The following is a 14,501-nucleotide window of genomic DNA, read 5'->3' on the forward strand; positions in this document are numbered from 1 at the left end:
GTGTTTGGCCGGTTCGTGTCAGGTGCTTGCATGTTGCGCCCGAGTTATGCACGCGTCCCTGAAGCTACAAAATCCATTATTTGGGAGGCGCACCTGAGATAGGAAGGCGGCGGTGGCGGCGGCGATGGTGTGAAGAACTCCCTATCTGGCTTTTATTACAGCTCATTGTCATCGCAAATGAGCCCCGGCCCAAAGCCATCAATGCCAACCGAGCGGCGCCGGGAGGGACGGAGAGCGCCGACGCCTCCCTGAGAGTCCTTGATACGACAATGGGGCGCCGCGTGGGAAAGAGGCAAGTCCATGATGAAGCACGTGTTTCAGTCTAGCTTCAGAGCACACACACACACACACAGTTCCATAGCATTAGTATTCAGTCGGAAGGAGGCTTGGTGGATGTCTGCAGCCATTCCAGGGAAGAGAGAGAGAGAGAGAGAGAGAGAGAGAGAGAGAGAGAGAGAGAGAGAGAGAGAGAGAGAGACAGGGGGGAAAGAGAAACAAAAAAAGGAGAAGAGACGATTTGAAGCGCATTAAAGTTTCATCGACGGACGGCAGAGAAATATTGCTGAGAGGGGATTCTCAAAAATTGATTTGGATGTGGAAAGCAAACGTAGAGCGAGAGAGAGAGAGAAAGAGAGAGAGAGAGAGAGAGAGAGAGAGAGAGAGAGAGAGAGAGGGGGATGGAAAAAAGGAGATGAAGTAATATCAGGAGGCTTTTGGGCTCGGATCACCAGGATTTGGTGGCAGAGTGCAAAACATAACAAGAGAAACAGATCAAGCAGCAAACAATACAAGTCAAGACCTTCTGACATTCTGAAGATTCAACTTCCTCCACTGCTAACAACAGGCAACCTCTCTCTCTCTCTCTCTCTCTCTCTCTCCCCCCCCTCTCTCTCCCTGTCTTGCCAATCTCGCCCTTGTGTCGACGTCGTCTCCCCTCCCCTGACCTTTAGTGCCTTCGCTCCCTGCAGCCCCTCCCCTCCCTCCCTCCCTCCCTCCCTCCCCAGGCCTCAGCACTTTGTCTCCACGTCGGCCTCCTCCTCCTCCTCCTCCTCCTCCTCCTCCTCTCCTGCCTTTGCCTCGCCCGTGAGTCTTAGTCGTGTAAACACATTCAGATTTTCTGGGTGAATGCCACAGAAGAAGATGATAAAAGATGATAACACGCAGGAACATCTGCCCATTACTTCCTGATGGCAGCCTCAGCAGGACGCCACAATCCAATCAAAAGGCAGATAATGAAAGCGTGGAGGCCATTTACCATCCCTGAGGGTCGCTCAGGAAGAGAGCCTACGGAGCGGTGTACAGAGCGGTCTACAGAGCGGTGTACAGAGCGGTCTACAGAGGGGTCTATACTCAGCGTCACCACGCCTCGTAAGACGTCCCTCCTTTCTTTCATATCACTCACAAACATGTCTGGAGACGCACAGCAAAGAGCAAACCAAGCGAGCGAGGACGTCCTGGTCCAATCCCACATCCTGTTACTCCTCATTTGAGCCTTTTCCCTTAATCAAAAGCATGAGAGGGGGGGAGAAGAACACTTGAGCGGGAACGGGGCGGAGGAATCACGACTCGACACACGGACCTGTTTGTGACAACGCAGACCAAACAGACGGGTCGCATTCACACGTACGGCTTTGATGTATCCCTCTGCAGACACATGCACATACCTCCACACACACACACACACACACACACACACACACACACACAAGCTGCGTGCAATGTGTTTCGCCCACACACACTTCAGTGGTGCGCAGCATCAAAGCGCCGGCCCACCGACGCCTCGGCAGATTGGTAAAGCTTCTTCTTATTAGTGTGGGAAGACTTACGAGTGTCCAAACAGTCTGTTCAGAGAGCGCGTGTGTGTGTGTGTGAGTGTGAGTGTGTGAGAATGTGTGTGTGTGTGTGTGTATAATATGAATACACACGCTTCACTGTGCTGAATGAAATTAGTTGACTTTCGATCTATTTATATTCACTTGTGATGTTATAGTTTCCGATGGATCCTTGGCAGGATCTGAACAAACGCGTGCCCAGTGTGTGTGTGCGTGTGTGTGTGTGTGTGTGTGTTTGTGTGTAAGTAAGTGTGTGTGTGCTTCCATACTGCCCAGATCTCTGTGTAGGTGTGTGTACTGCGTGTGAAGAATCTTTTTTGAAGTGTAGCCGGCTGGGGTGGATTCTGCACGACAGACGAATTGCTGCTGGCTATACAAGACGGCGAGGACACACACACACACACACACACACACACACACACACACACACACACACACACACACACACACACACACGGTGGGAGGCAGTCAGACGGAGGGCCGACAAAATTTCCAGAGTCAGGCGAGTGGGCCGCAACGCAGCACACCTGCCAGCTCTCATCCAGTCCACAGGCGTCCTGGAAGCCGGACTGAACCAGACTGAACCAGACAGAGAAGCTCCGCCCCCCCTCCCCCTCCCCCTCCCCCTCTCCCCCACGACCAGAGTTTTCCATTCCTTCCTTTTTTCATGGCCGTAAAACAAACGATCTGACAGCCGACGCTCGCACGCCATCCTTTTGATCGTCGACAAAGGAGTTTCCCATCATTGAAGGACGCTGCGACCGCACGCCACTTAGCGCCTGTCACTGTGACAGACGAAGATTCAGACGCATTCTTTCAAGAACGTGTTGCAACAAGAAGTAAATATGACACACACACACACACACACTGTCAAAGCTCAGAACCAAAAACACACTAAGACACGCCCCTCGACTGAAGCCCGTCTGATTATCGACCTATCGGGCGGCGCTCGTCCACCGATGGGCCGGTGAGCGTCTTCACTTCATCATCAGCCGTCAGCAGGATCAATGCCACACTTCTGCATCGACTCTACACTCAGCAAGTCAATGCCCGCTCCCATAATCCCCTCTGCCCCCTCGTCCGTAACGGCGAGATAAGAGCCCAGCTGTTTCTCACCAGGAGGCGGTGGAGAGACTGAAAGGACGCAGGTCTGCACACGTTGAAGTTTGATTCTCAGTCTGTTCTTCAAAAGTGTTCAGGCTGGAGAGGCGCTCGCTAAACAGCCGCGCCGCCTTCGTCTGAAGAAGAATGGCGGCGTGGAGGAAGCGTATAACGGCGCCATGCATCACAAACGGTAATTGCACCCCGAGACAAGGCAGCCTGAGTTTGTGCGTCTGTGCCGGACATTAAAGAAGACGTATGTTTCTGTTCTGTGCAGCTGCGAGTCGCTGGAGCGCCGCCTCTCCCAACATTAAGGTCAGAGGAAACATCCATCCACTCCACATCTATAAGGGACGTGAGCGTTAATCTCACACACACACACAAAATACACTGATACAACGCGGCACGGCGGTGATGCGGGGGCCAATATCGACTTCTGCTAAGGGAGCCTCATAAGCTCCGCTCCGGCTCGGGCCAGAGAGACGGAACAGAGGAGTGGTGTGTGTGTGTGTGTGTGTGTGTGCATGTGTGTGTGTGTACGTGTGTGTGTGTGAGAGGTTTTCTTTCTGCTTTGCTGTGCGTCCTAGATGGCTGCACGCGGTGGCAGCGCTGCCTAAATGCACTCAGGCGCCGTCACGAACGCCACGCAGCTGAGCCTGGCTGAGCCTGAGCGAGGGCGGGATAGAGAGAGAGAGCGAGAGAGAGCGAGAGAGAGAGAGAGAAAGAGAGAGAGAGAGAGAGGAATAAGAAGAGAATTAGCTGGTAGATGAGGAGGGGAGAATGGAATGTGATGTATAGAAAGGAGAAGAAGAAGAGGAAGAGGAGGATGAATGGGCTCGTGGCGCTCGTATCGCGGCTGGTGACACACGTTGCGTGGGCACGGGCGAGCTCTATTCAGGGGCCACATGGCCGCGCCCACACCTCCAGATGTGACAGAGCGGCGCTGGATCAGGCTAAGCTGCTCTGCTGCTCTATTCAATGATGTCACGCGTGCAGCAGCCGATCCGTGTGTGGCAACACGCAGAGACGAAGGTGACATCATCGACCTGTGCCACTCATAACACACACGGATCAGCTGGAGCTAAGTGTGTTTACCTACAGCACAATCTGACTAAACAGAGACTCAATGATGACTGACTGACTGACTGACTGACTGACTGACTGACTGACTGACTGACTGACTGACTGACTGACTGACTGACTGACTGACTGACTGACTGATATCAGAAAGAGCTTAAATAGTTAAAAGCTTCAGATTGAAAGCTAGTTTACATCGGCGCTCTAAAGTGGAGTAAAGGTCAGATGCTGGGTGAGAGAGAGAGAGAGAGAGAGCAGGGAGTGAGTGAGGAAGAAGAGCAAGGAGGAAGAGGAGTGACTCACATCCTGATGAAGATGAGCTCACAGCCTCATCATTGTCTTGAGGTGAACACAAAGACTCCAAGCTGACTCATAAGTAGATTAGACACACACACACACACACACACACACACACGACTCCTTTTGTTATGTCTACAATTCACACACACACACACACACACACACAGAGGTATATATATAAACTGACACACAGAAATACAATATGTGGACTAGAATATTCCCTTTTTCATTTCATTTCACAGCTGCGCACACACACACACATACACACACACACACACACACACACACACACACACACACACACACACACACAGGCTCAGCATCATGTAGGAGTCAGCATCTTCAGATAAAGCAGTGCAGATAATAACTTGGCAGAGAATCATCGCTGTGATTAATCCTTCGGCCGCTTTGGAGCTCTTGATAAATCAAATCAAGGAAACACCCACGCGCACACACACACACACACACACACACACACACACACACACACACTCACACGCACACACACACACACACCCACGCACACACCCACGCACAGGCACACACACACACAGATGTACCGTATACATACATTCTCACACACACTACTGAGTAATGAGCATCTAATCAATCTTACTCTGTGTGTGTGCGTGTGTGTGTGTGTTTGTGTAGGTTGGTGGGGCTTCTCCCGCTCTTCATCCTGACACATATGGGACACACACGTGGTTTAGGTCCACGGCGCCCTGGGGGGTCTTTGGGATCCATATGAGGGATCCATATCCACTAAGTGTCCTGTAGAGCAGGATGGATCACAGCCTGAGGCCCGCGCTCAGGTCTCACGCTTCATTCTGCCAGGAAAAGGAACGCCATCGCTGGAATAGTACAGCGGGGGAAGGAGGGGGCGCCTGTCAACCCGACTCAAGCGGGAGGGTGGGCAGATAGACACGCACTTGACTTCTGACCTCTGACCTCTGCAACCCCCAATAGAGGTATAATGATTGAGAAGGTGCCGACCTCCCCCTAGGGGAGATGACCTCTGTTTACACGTGCAGCTGACGAGGGCGTGAAGCAGCCCAGCCTGGATCGTGAGGCAGAAGACGCCGGATCAGAGCTGACGTCACTTTGGCGTCACGCTTTATGACAAACTGTTACCTTTCCTTATATGGAAGCACATTTCAGTCAGCGGTGAACAGCAGACTGAGCTATGGAGTCTGAACATGAACACCTTCATTGAGCCGTCAGCCCGGCCAATCAATACCTCCCTCAGGTGTTTCTCCACATTCAGATTCCTTTCGGCTGTGTCTGCCCTCTCTCGTCCTCTCTCTCTCTCTCTCTCTCTCCCTCCCTCTCTCTTTCTCTCGTTCCTATGTGGAGCCCAGGTTTGAGCGGTGGCACTGAGATGATATCATGTTTCCGAGCCCACCGGCGAGCCTCTTAGCCGAGGCCGGGCTTCCTGTTTGCTGAGGGACTCGGAGAGGTCCCAATGCAATATCCACTCAGTGCGTCTGGCCGAGCCCATTAGCTACTTGAGCCTGGACTGGAGTGGGCTGGAGAGAGAGGCTGGAGAGAGAGGCTGGAGAGAGAGGCTGTCCCCATCTCCCTGCCTCCCCCCTCCTCCCCTCCCTCCCTCCCTGTCTCCATCTCTCTTTCAAGCACACTCCCTCCATCTCTCTCTCTCTCACTTAATCTTCCATCGCTCTGCTTTCCCTCCCTAAATAGTTCTTTATCTCCTTCATGCTTATTCACTCTTTCCGTCCCTGCAATTCTCTCCGTCTCGCTGCAAAGTCGTGCCTCTCTCCCTCTCCCTCTCTCTCTCTTCTCTCTCTCCCTTCTGCCCGCGATAAAGCCACAATGTAGGAGAAATGCCGCATTGGAAACCTGGCAAGCAGAGGCAGATCCGTATTTATCCGGCTGTGGCGCGGCGGGGAAATTGAGGGGATTACAAAATGTTACGTTGGCTTGGTTGTAAACATACTTATCAGGGGACTAGTGTGTGTGTGTGTGTGTGTGTGTGTGTGTGTGTGTGTTTCTAAAATAACAAAACATCACCTTTGACACTGTCAGCTCACAGTGCACATTCATCTATCTGTTGTTCTACCAACAGGAAGCGTGTGGCGGCGGCGAGCACAGATCATTATCCTTCAGTTAAAACCTCTCAGAAATCAAGCTTTTTTGCATTGATGAGCCGATAAAGAGTCAGGAGAGTCCATTAACCCTCAGGTGAAGGTGAGAGTCGCTGGGATTATGAATCGCTGTCCATCAAACTGCTCCATTTCGCCGCCGATCGCGCAGAACTACGAATCAATCACCGCACCGCTAATTGCCGCCATAAGACACCTGGTGCGGACGCCCGAGTCCAGCGAGAGCGATGTCATGTCTGCAGCAAGGTTACATAAATCACACAATCCCAATGAGGTCGAAGTCTCCGCTGCACAAATGAAAGGAACGGAGGAGGAGGAGAGGAATATCTAATAACGCGGCGATGTTGGAGCTCAGGCGCTCGGCTCCATCCCGCCGTGTCCAGGTTGATCCGAGCGAGCATATGAAACACTCGGAGAAGCAATCGGCGTCGCCACCTGCTGTCACGGCGAATATAACGAGCAAGGAGTGAAGGCGGTCAAGTCTGCGAGGGACGGGCCGGGCGAGCGCCACATCAGTCAACCTCACGCCGTCAACAGAGGTCACACGCCGCCTGATTTATGGCCTACGCGGGAAAAACTGCGATTTTCACTCATCTCAGGAGGTTCGGTCACGGTCGCCATGGAGACGGGAGGTGACACGGAGAGGGGGGGGGGGGGACTAATGGACTGTGAGGTCCGGAGACTTGAAAAAGTTACAAGCTAGCAGCATCTTCATCCGCTTTCATTGAAATGAGACATAAATCATCTGAAATGAGTCAAATTATTTTATATCGACGTACTCATTTGCATCAAAGGCAGAGCTTCAACCAGCGGGGGATTTAAAGTGAATAATCAGTGTTTATGTATAATTATGAGAGGCTTTGAACTGAAACTAGCCCCTCTTAGCACCGCGGCCACAAGCATGAGCAGGAAAGTGGATAAATGTAATCATTAAGTCAAGGATGGAGGGAATAAGTGAAAGGAGAGCCAGCATGAGAGAGAGAGAGAGATAGAGAGAGAGATAGAGAGAGAGAGAGAGAGAGAGAGAGAGAGAGAGAGAGAGAGAGACAGGCTTCATTATTTGGTTTGCAGAATAAGCAGACTGAGGCGAGGTGAAGAGTTCCCCCGGCAAACAATGTTAATCCATAGGTAGAGAAGCAGAGAGGAGATACAAGGGAGAGAGAGAGAGAGGGAGAGACTTAGGAGCTGAGCAGGCAGAAAAGAGAGAGAGAGAGAGATCAGGGAGAGAGAGAATCAGGGAGGAGTGACACCTCTGCTGTGATTCCTGTTACCTCAGCCATGCCTTCAACTTTGTTTTTAGCTTTCATTTGTTTCTGCTTGCTCTCTGGTTCTTTGCCCCCTCCTATCCTTTCCTCCTCTCCTCTCCTCTCCTCCCCCCTCCTCCCTCTGTGGCAGGCTGAATAACGGCCCCTGTCTCATCCAAGATAAAACACCCAGAGTCTGTGAGGGCACAAACAGGGGGCAGAGAAGACAAAAAAACCTAAAATAACCACATAATTAACCTCTCCTCCCCGAAAAGCCTCTTCCTATCGATTTGCTGTCCGGAACACAAACAAGGGGAGGGAGGGGGGAGGAGGAGGCAGGGGGAGAAGAGAGGGGCCGAGAACCCGAGCGAGGCAGAGGAGGAGAGGCGAGACGGAAGAGGGAAGGAAAGCGGAGCGTGGAAATGTTTCCAAATGAGAATCCTGTTTCAGCAGACAGAAGACCTCGACTGACTCATTCCCACTTTCCTCCTCTTCCTCTGCACTCTCTCTACACACACACACACACACACACACACACACACGTCACGGTGGACAGCAAAGCAAACGTTTACAATGCTCCCGGTCGACTGGAACACTCCGTGCACATGTGGGAGAACGCAGCAGACGCACTTTTACAGGACGAAGGAGGTTGAAATGTTTTCATCCAAACTTCAGCTCTACAACTAGTTGCCAGGTTTTAACTCCACAAGCTGCCAAAGCTCACATAAGGAATCATTTCAGCTTCCATATCTAAAAATAGGTCTCAGCCATCTGCGTCTGGGTCACGAAGGCCGAAGGTTTAAGTGAACACACCCAGAGGTCAGCAGCCAGATGGACTACAGACTCTACAATCCATTCAGCATATTCTGGGGCGGCCCCGTGGTCTCTGCTCAGGCGGAGGTACACACAGATTCATCCTAACATCACTGTCTCTCCATGTCCACAGGTGAGATTTGGAGTGTAAGAGTAGACGGGCCTGTAGATCCTGAGCCTCACCGCCCCCTCAGGCTCCGGCTCCAACTCTGAAATCTCACGCGCTGCTCTTTCATTCTCTCCGCGGCGACACTGACACTTTTCACAGGTAGTACTTTCAACGCTCGTAGCCAAAGGTTGAAGATGAATGTGCGGCTGAGGCAGTATGAGCTGATAGCTTCGACTTTATCCTCTCTGATTTCAAAGGGAAATAAATAACTGAGGAAAATGTATAAGCGATACCACACTCAAGGCAGAGAGAAGTGGGCCAGGATAGAGTGATGCCCCCCCCCCCCCCAGGCCCCCCAGGCCCCATACGTCACCATAAGTGAGCGCCTGCTGCACTTACAGGAACATTCAGCACCGCACCGCAGCCTGTGAATGGACGGCTGAATAGAGCGCTGCATCTTCATCGCACTCATTCTTCCAGCGGTGAACAGAAGCCGTGGCTCGGTTATAAAACCAGCGCCGCCCTGCGTGTCAAGAGCCCCGAGGAAGAGGAAGACCCACAAAGGCACATTCCCCCCCAAACGTGGCACCTTTGATCATTTGTGAAAATGAAAAAGATTGGAGGGCCGAGCTGTAATCTGAGGGACGAGCAGAGCAAACGCTTCCCTCTGCTGCTGCTGCCTCCTCCAGACCGGTGAACAGGTCCCTTTCTCTCTCTAAGACGGTGTGAACCAAAGCCACTCTCTTCAAGGTGATCCAGCATCAAACGGCCACCACACACACACACACACATAGAGAGAGAGAGAAGCAGACTCTTTCTTTCATCCTCCTTAAGTGCTCGGAGCAAAGCTTCAAAGAGGGTCAAACCACTCTCACTGTTTTTGTTTGGTGGGTTCATTCACTTTTAAACAATGTCTGGCTTTTAGTGCTTCATCTGTTCCATACATTGTTACACACCAAGCACAATGCCTCATCTATCTATCTATCTATCTATCTATCTATCTATCTATCTATCTATCGTCTATGTCCCTATATCCTAGTTAAGGTGGGCTGGAACCTTTCCCAGTGTTCATTAGATGAAATGCAGCTGTCACCAGTCTACCGTCGCAGGGCACACACACACACACACACACACACACACACACACACACACACACACACACACACCTACGGGCAACTTTAAAGTGCAATCCACCTAAACCCCAACCAAACGTTAAGGTGCGAAAAAAAATCCGATCCAATAACATTTTACCTTCCGTCCAATATATCCTCAAGTACATAAAGACTCAAACACAGCACATTATGTTTAAAAGGAGTGTAAAGATTCTCAGCTCCTTCTGTGTTTTACATATCGCAATATTTATCGCAACAATTACAATTATGGCAATGTGTGTGTTTGTATTTGGGCTAAATTCCCCCGCTGGGCGTCTGAAGGCTCGGGCCGTTACCTGAGATCAGAGCAGAGATATTTTTGCCTTAATTAAATATTGAATAATTGATCGGAGGAGGCAAACTGTTGGGGTCACGCTCTCGTCCGGGGGAATATTACGTATCCGGCGGCGACTCGTACTTAACATATCAAAGTTCAGCACGATTGATTAAGGAGCTAAACGAGCAGAAGGCGATACGGAGAGACGCCACCGGGGGATGGGACCGGAGCCGGGTCGCCTCTCTGCAGCATCCAGGAGAAAGAAAAACACAAAATGGGCTTACAATAAAACACTGCCTGCTGGGAAAGAACGTTTCATTCTGTTGATAAATAAATAAGCAGAAATAAGAAGAGGAGTGTTTGTTTGTGGAGAGTTCTCCCTGTGGCAGCTTCAGCATAATTCTCTTTATTTAGAACCCCACTACACTCTGCCCTGATGGAGAGGATCACACAAGGCAGGAGCTAAAATTAAGGCTTTACAGACACGAGTGCGAGTCCCCAGTGTGTGTGTGCGTGTGTGTGTGTTACACATGTTGATCTGTGTGTGTGTCTGCTGGCTGTTGAGCGAGCGCAACACAGTACGCAGTCATGTACATACTATATTGACTTTTTGAGGGTGCCATGAGTGTGTATGTGATCGGTATGCAGTGTGTGTGTGTGTGTGTGTGTGTGTGTGTGTGTGTGTGTGTGTGTAATTTCTTCCAAGGCCTTTTGCAGAATCTGTAATTACAATCATGTTGAAAAACCAGCGCTAGTCTGCTGCTGCTGAATTGTAAACAGGCATCGAACGCACACACGCGCACGCACGCACACACACACACACACACACACACACACACACACACACACACACACACTCACACACACACACACACACACACTCAGGCTGCTTATCTCTGGATTTCATTCGCTCTTATCTGGCGTTGCACTGAGACACACTGCACCATTTCTGCAAGCAAAATGACATGAAAGTCAACCAGAACTAATCTGAACTAACTAAGACAATAAAGCAGCGGGTCGTAGGGCGGAAAACTCCAGATAACCAGACGGGAAAAAGCTTCTGCTCCACACAGGAAGTGGAGTTCATATTATTTCAACCCTTTCATCCACGTCAGATACATGTGGCAGATAAGATGTGAACGCGGTCGAACGCTTTCTACGGCCAACAGGTCGCAGAGGACGACATCGCCCTCAGACAACGGGGGGAGGAAAATGACATCATTCTGCAGGGGGAACCAGGAGAAATGGAGACAGATGAAGGCTCAGCACTTCATCAGTCACCACTGGTCTGGCGCACAGGGATGAGCTTCACACCTAAGGCTCTGCAAACGGTTGCACCTGGTCCCTGCTGCACCCGGGTCCCTGCTGCACCCGGGTCCCTGCTGCACCCGGGTCCCTGCTGCACCCGGGTCCCTGCTGCACCCGGGTCCCTGCCCAGATTGTGCGTGTTCTGAATGGATTCACAGACTCTCTCTCCCTTCCTTCTTTCTCTCTCTCTCTTCCTCTCTCTCACTCTCTCTCTCTCTCTTCCTTTCTTCCTCACTCTCTCTCTCTCTTCCTCACTCTCTCTCTCTCTCTCTCTCTCTCTCTCCCCGTCTCCGCCTGTCAGTCCCATCTGCTCCAATGTCCTCAAAGTGCTAAAAAATGAGTGATTTTTGGAGTCAAGCACAGTCCCGGCTCCAATTTATTTTTCTAGTAGATTCGACCCCCCCCCCCCCCCACCTCCCCCCCACCCCCACCCCCTTTTTCCGCCGCCTCAGGAGCTGATTGATCCGCTGTGACGCTGATGGGATTCTCCCAAACAGTGAGAATGCCAGATAAATCAAATGCTTAAAGGGATTTCTTTAAATTTAGCCCTTTTCTGTTTGGGGCGGCTTCCTGCCCGGCTGCGGCGGCGTTTCATTTAAAGAAAATAAACCATTCCTGGTGGAAATGCCACAGCCTGACACGCCGGCTTGTTAGTTTGTGACCTTCACTGCTGTCACTTCACAAATGGTGTACAAATACTGTGCGGTCAGAGGGTTTGGCTGTTGTGCGTCTACGAAATGAGGCAAAGCAAAAACAACACAACCTGCAGATAATTGCTGTAAGATCAGTGGAAACAGTATCAAACTGAAACAACGTCAACATCTGACTCATTCATTAGGACGGACATAATATATTCCAGCTCTAACATATGAAGGCATAATGAGTCTAAGTTCAATCAGCCATCTACTGAGCAAACAGCCACAACACCAAAGCCCAAACAAGACGCAGCTCCTCTCATCTCCAGCTGACTCCAGCTAACACAGCCAGACACATCACGTTAATTATCCATGCATCTGAAGCAAGCGTGTCTAAGAGCCGCTGCCCCGGGTGTGAAGGCTCTGCCGGGGGAGACGGGAGAAGAGCTCGTGCCGCAGTTGAACAAGGTAACAGATGTGTGTAACTGTTGGCGTTGTTACATTTTTAAGTCACTTACAACGGCCGGGTGTCATAAAGCACTTTGTGTTCAGATCCGCCCTCTATTTGTTCGCTTTTCTACCAATCACACTCAATTATGACATCATTAGGCCAGGTGGGTTCAGGCCCTGGCTTGATGGAGCCACTGTGGGGGTTCTCTCATCCACAATTAAACCTTTAATTTCTATATGACGCACAGCTCAATGACCGGCTGTCAACTCTTAGTGCAGAGGTGGAGAGAGCGGCAACATGAGGATGAGAGACAGAGAGAGAGAGAGAGGGAGAGGGATGGAGGGAGGGAGGGAGGGGGGCTGAGGTTAGAAGTGATAGAGAGGTGGTCAGACATGGCTCCCGTTCTTCCCCCGGGATGATGAATGAACATAAAGAGAGAAGCAGAGAGGGGAAAGACCGCGGCCGTGTTTGGACTCACCGTGTCCGCCACGCAACGAAGCCGGCGAGCGGTATATGGACACGAGCGGAGGGTGGTGCCTGGGCACCTGAGGGGCCTGCAGCTGATCTGGCCGAGGCGGAGCCGGGGGCAAGGGGGCTCCGGGCGTAGGGGACAAGAGACGGAGGTCTGACGACGAAGATGAAGAGCCCCAGGCGGAACCCAGTACCATCCACCCCACCGCTGGAAGCAACATCCAGAAAAGCCGGCCCTCCTGGGGCTTTGCTTTGGGGCGCATGGCTTACGCCCCCCCTACTGGATACTTAGAGCAGAGAAGAAGAAGAAGAAGATGCACGGGGATCTTAGAACAAGTGACCTTCCAGTAGCCGAGATACAGCGGCAACCTCCATAGCAGAGACAAAATCAGCACTCCAGTCCTGATGTAGGATCCAGCAGTTCCGTCTCGTGGTCTCGACCTCCTGCCGCTCTCGGTTTGCTCGCTGGCTCTTTGAACCTGAATCCAATATCTCTTTACTGTCTGTTCTCGGCAGGATCGCCCCGTGGCTGCTCCTTTGATGACCACGGAGAGTGCCTGCGCGTGTGTCGACGCGCGTGCGGGCGTCTAGCGAGCCGGTGCGTGCATGGTCCCGGGGAGAGGACCGGAGCGTGTCCCCGCGTGCCCTCGTTCACCTGCAGGCTGCTGCTGCGTGAGATATGAGTGACAGGAGGGGAACGACCGGCGCTGCAGCCTCGTGCCTGCTCGCTCCTCTCTCTCTCGCTGTCTCTGTTCTGCTTCGCACGGCGCCGCTCAGTCAAGCCACAGATAATGCGCGGCTTCAGCAACGAGACCAAGACTCAGAGCGAGAGAGAGAGAGAGGGAGGGAGAGAGAGAGAGAGCGAGAGGAAGAGAGAGGGAGAGGGAGAGGGAGAGGCAAGGTGCTCCACACAAACAGCTCGGCAGAGAGGAAGTGTCAGCTCTCTCGCCACGTCTCTCACTCTCTCTCAGGGCTTCGGTTACAGAATCTCTTGCAACGTGAAGATCCTCACTCCGGCTTTATCTCTGTCTTCAGGTCTGGATCCAATATTTGTCTCTGACTGACTTTCTGTCCTCTCCAGCTCTCTCTCTTCTTCTTCTTCTTCTTCTTCTTCTTCTTCAATGTCCCTGGTGAAGTGAAGTGGCCTGGGCTTGTTAACCCACAGAGACTCACTGCTGACAGTTCTTTGTATCTTTTCTCCACAGAAAGATAGAGGCAGATTTGCAGACGGATAAAGAAAAGGAGGGGAGAAAAAAAAGCCGGGAAGAAAAGAGAGGATAAGAAGAGAGACTGCTGCGAAGGAGGGGAAAGAGAGAGCGAGAGAGAGAGAGAGAGGAAAAGGAGAGTGAGGATGAGAGCTGGCTCAGGTGAAACTAAGCGAAGATGATGGGACGGAGGAAGGGAGAGGAGGAGGAGGAGGAGGAGGAAGGGGGAGGGGAGAACCCGCAAGTGGGCCAGCCTATGCAAATCCTCCCCGAGCAGCGAGCAAATCAGGGCGGCAGGCAGCCACTGCAGAGGAGTGGGCTGCCTTTAGTCACAGGGAGGGAGGAGAGAGATGTGAGGGAGGCGAGCGAGGAGCGGGAGGTGAGCAGGGGAGCCAACGGTGGAGTAA

The 14,501-nt window shown here is 51.8% G+C and overlaps 1 protein-coding gene across 1 annotated transcript in view; it reads right to left on the reverse strand.

The window, feature by feature from the left end:
• Positions 1–14,266, reverse strand: part of LOC142988266 (neurexin-3b-beta-like) — an 85,513-nt gene extending 71,247 nt beyond the window's left edge. Inside the window, exon 1 of the mRNA XM_076137387.1 lies at positions 12,897–14,266. Within this exon, the coding sequence (XP_075993502.1) occupies positions 12,897–13,152 (256 nt within the window). The 5' untranslated portion in view covers positions 13,153–14,266. The remainder of the gene's footprint in view (positions 1–12,896) is intronic.
• Positions 14,267–14,501: the final 235 nt, after the last annotated feature.

Source organism: Genypterus blacodes, unplaced genomic scaffold (genome assembly GCF_046128005.1).
Source record: "Genypterus blacodes isolate CSIRO-AG114 ecotype Tasmania unplaced genomic scaffold, CSIRO-AGI_Gbla_v1 ptg000308l_1, whole genome shotgun sequence".
NCBI classification, from domain to species: Eukaryota; Metazoa; Chordata; class Actinopteri; order Ophidiiformes; family Ophidiidae; genus Genypterus; species Genypterus blacodes.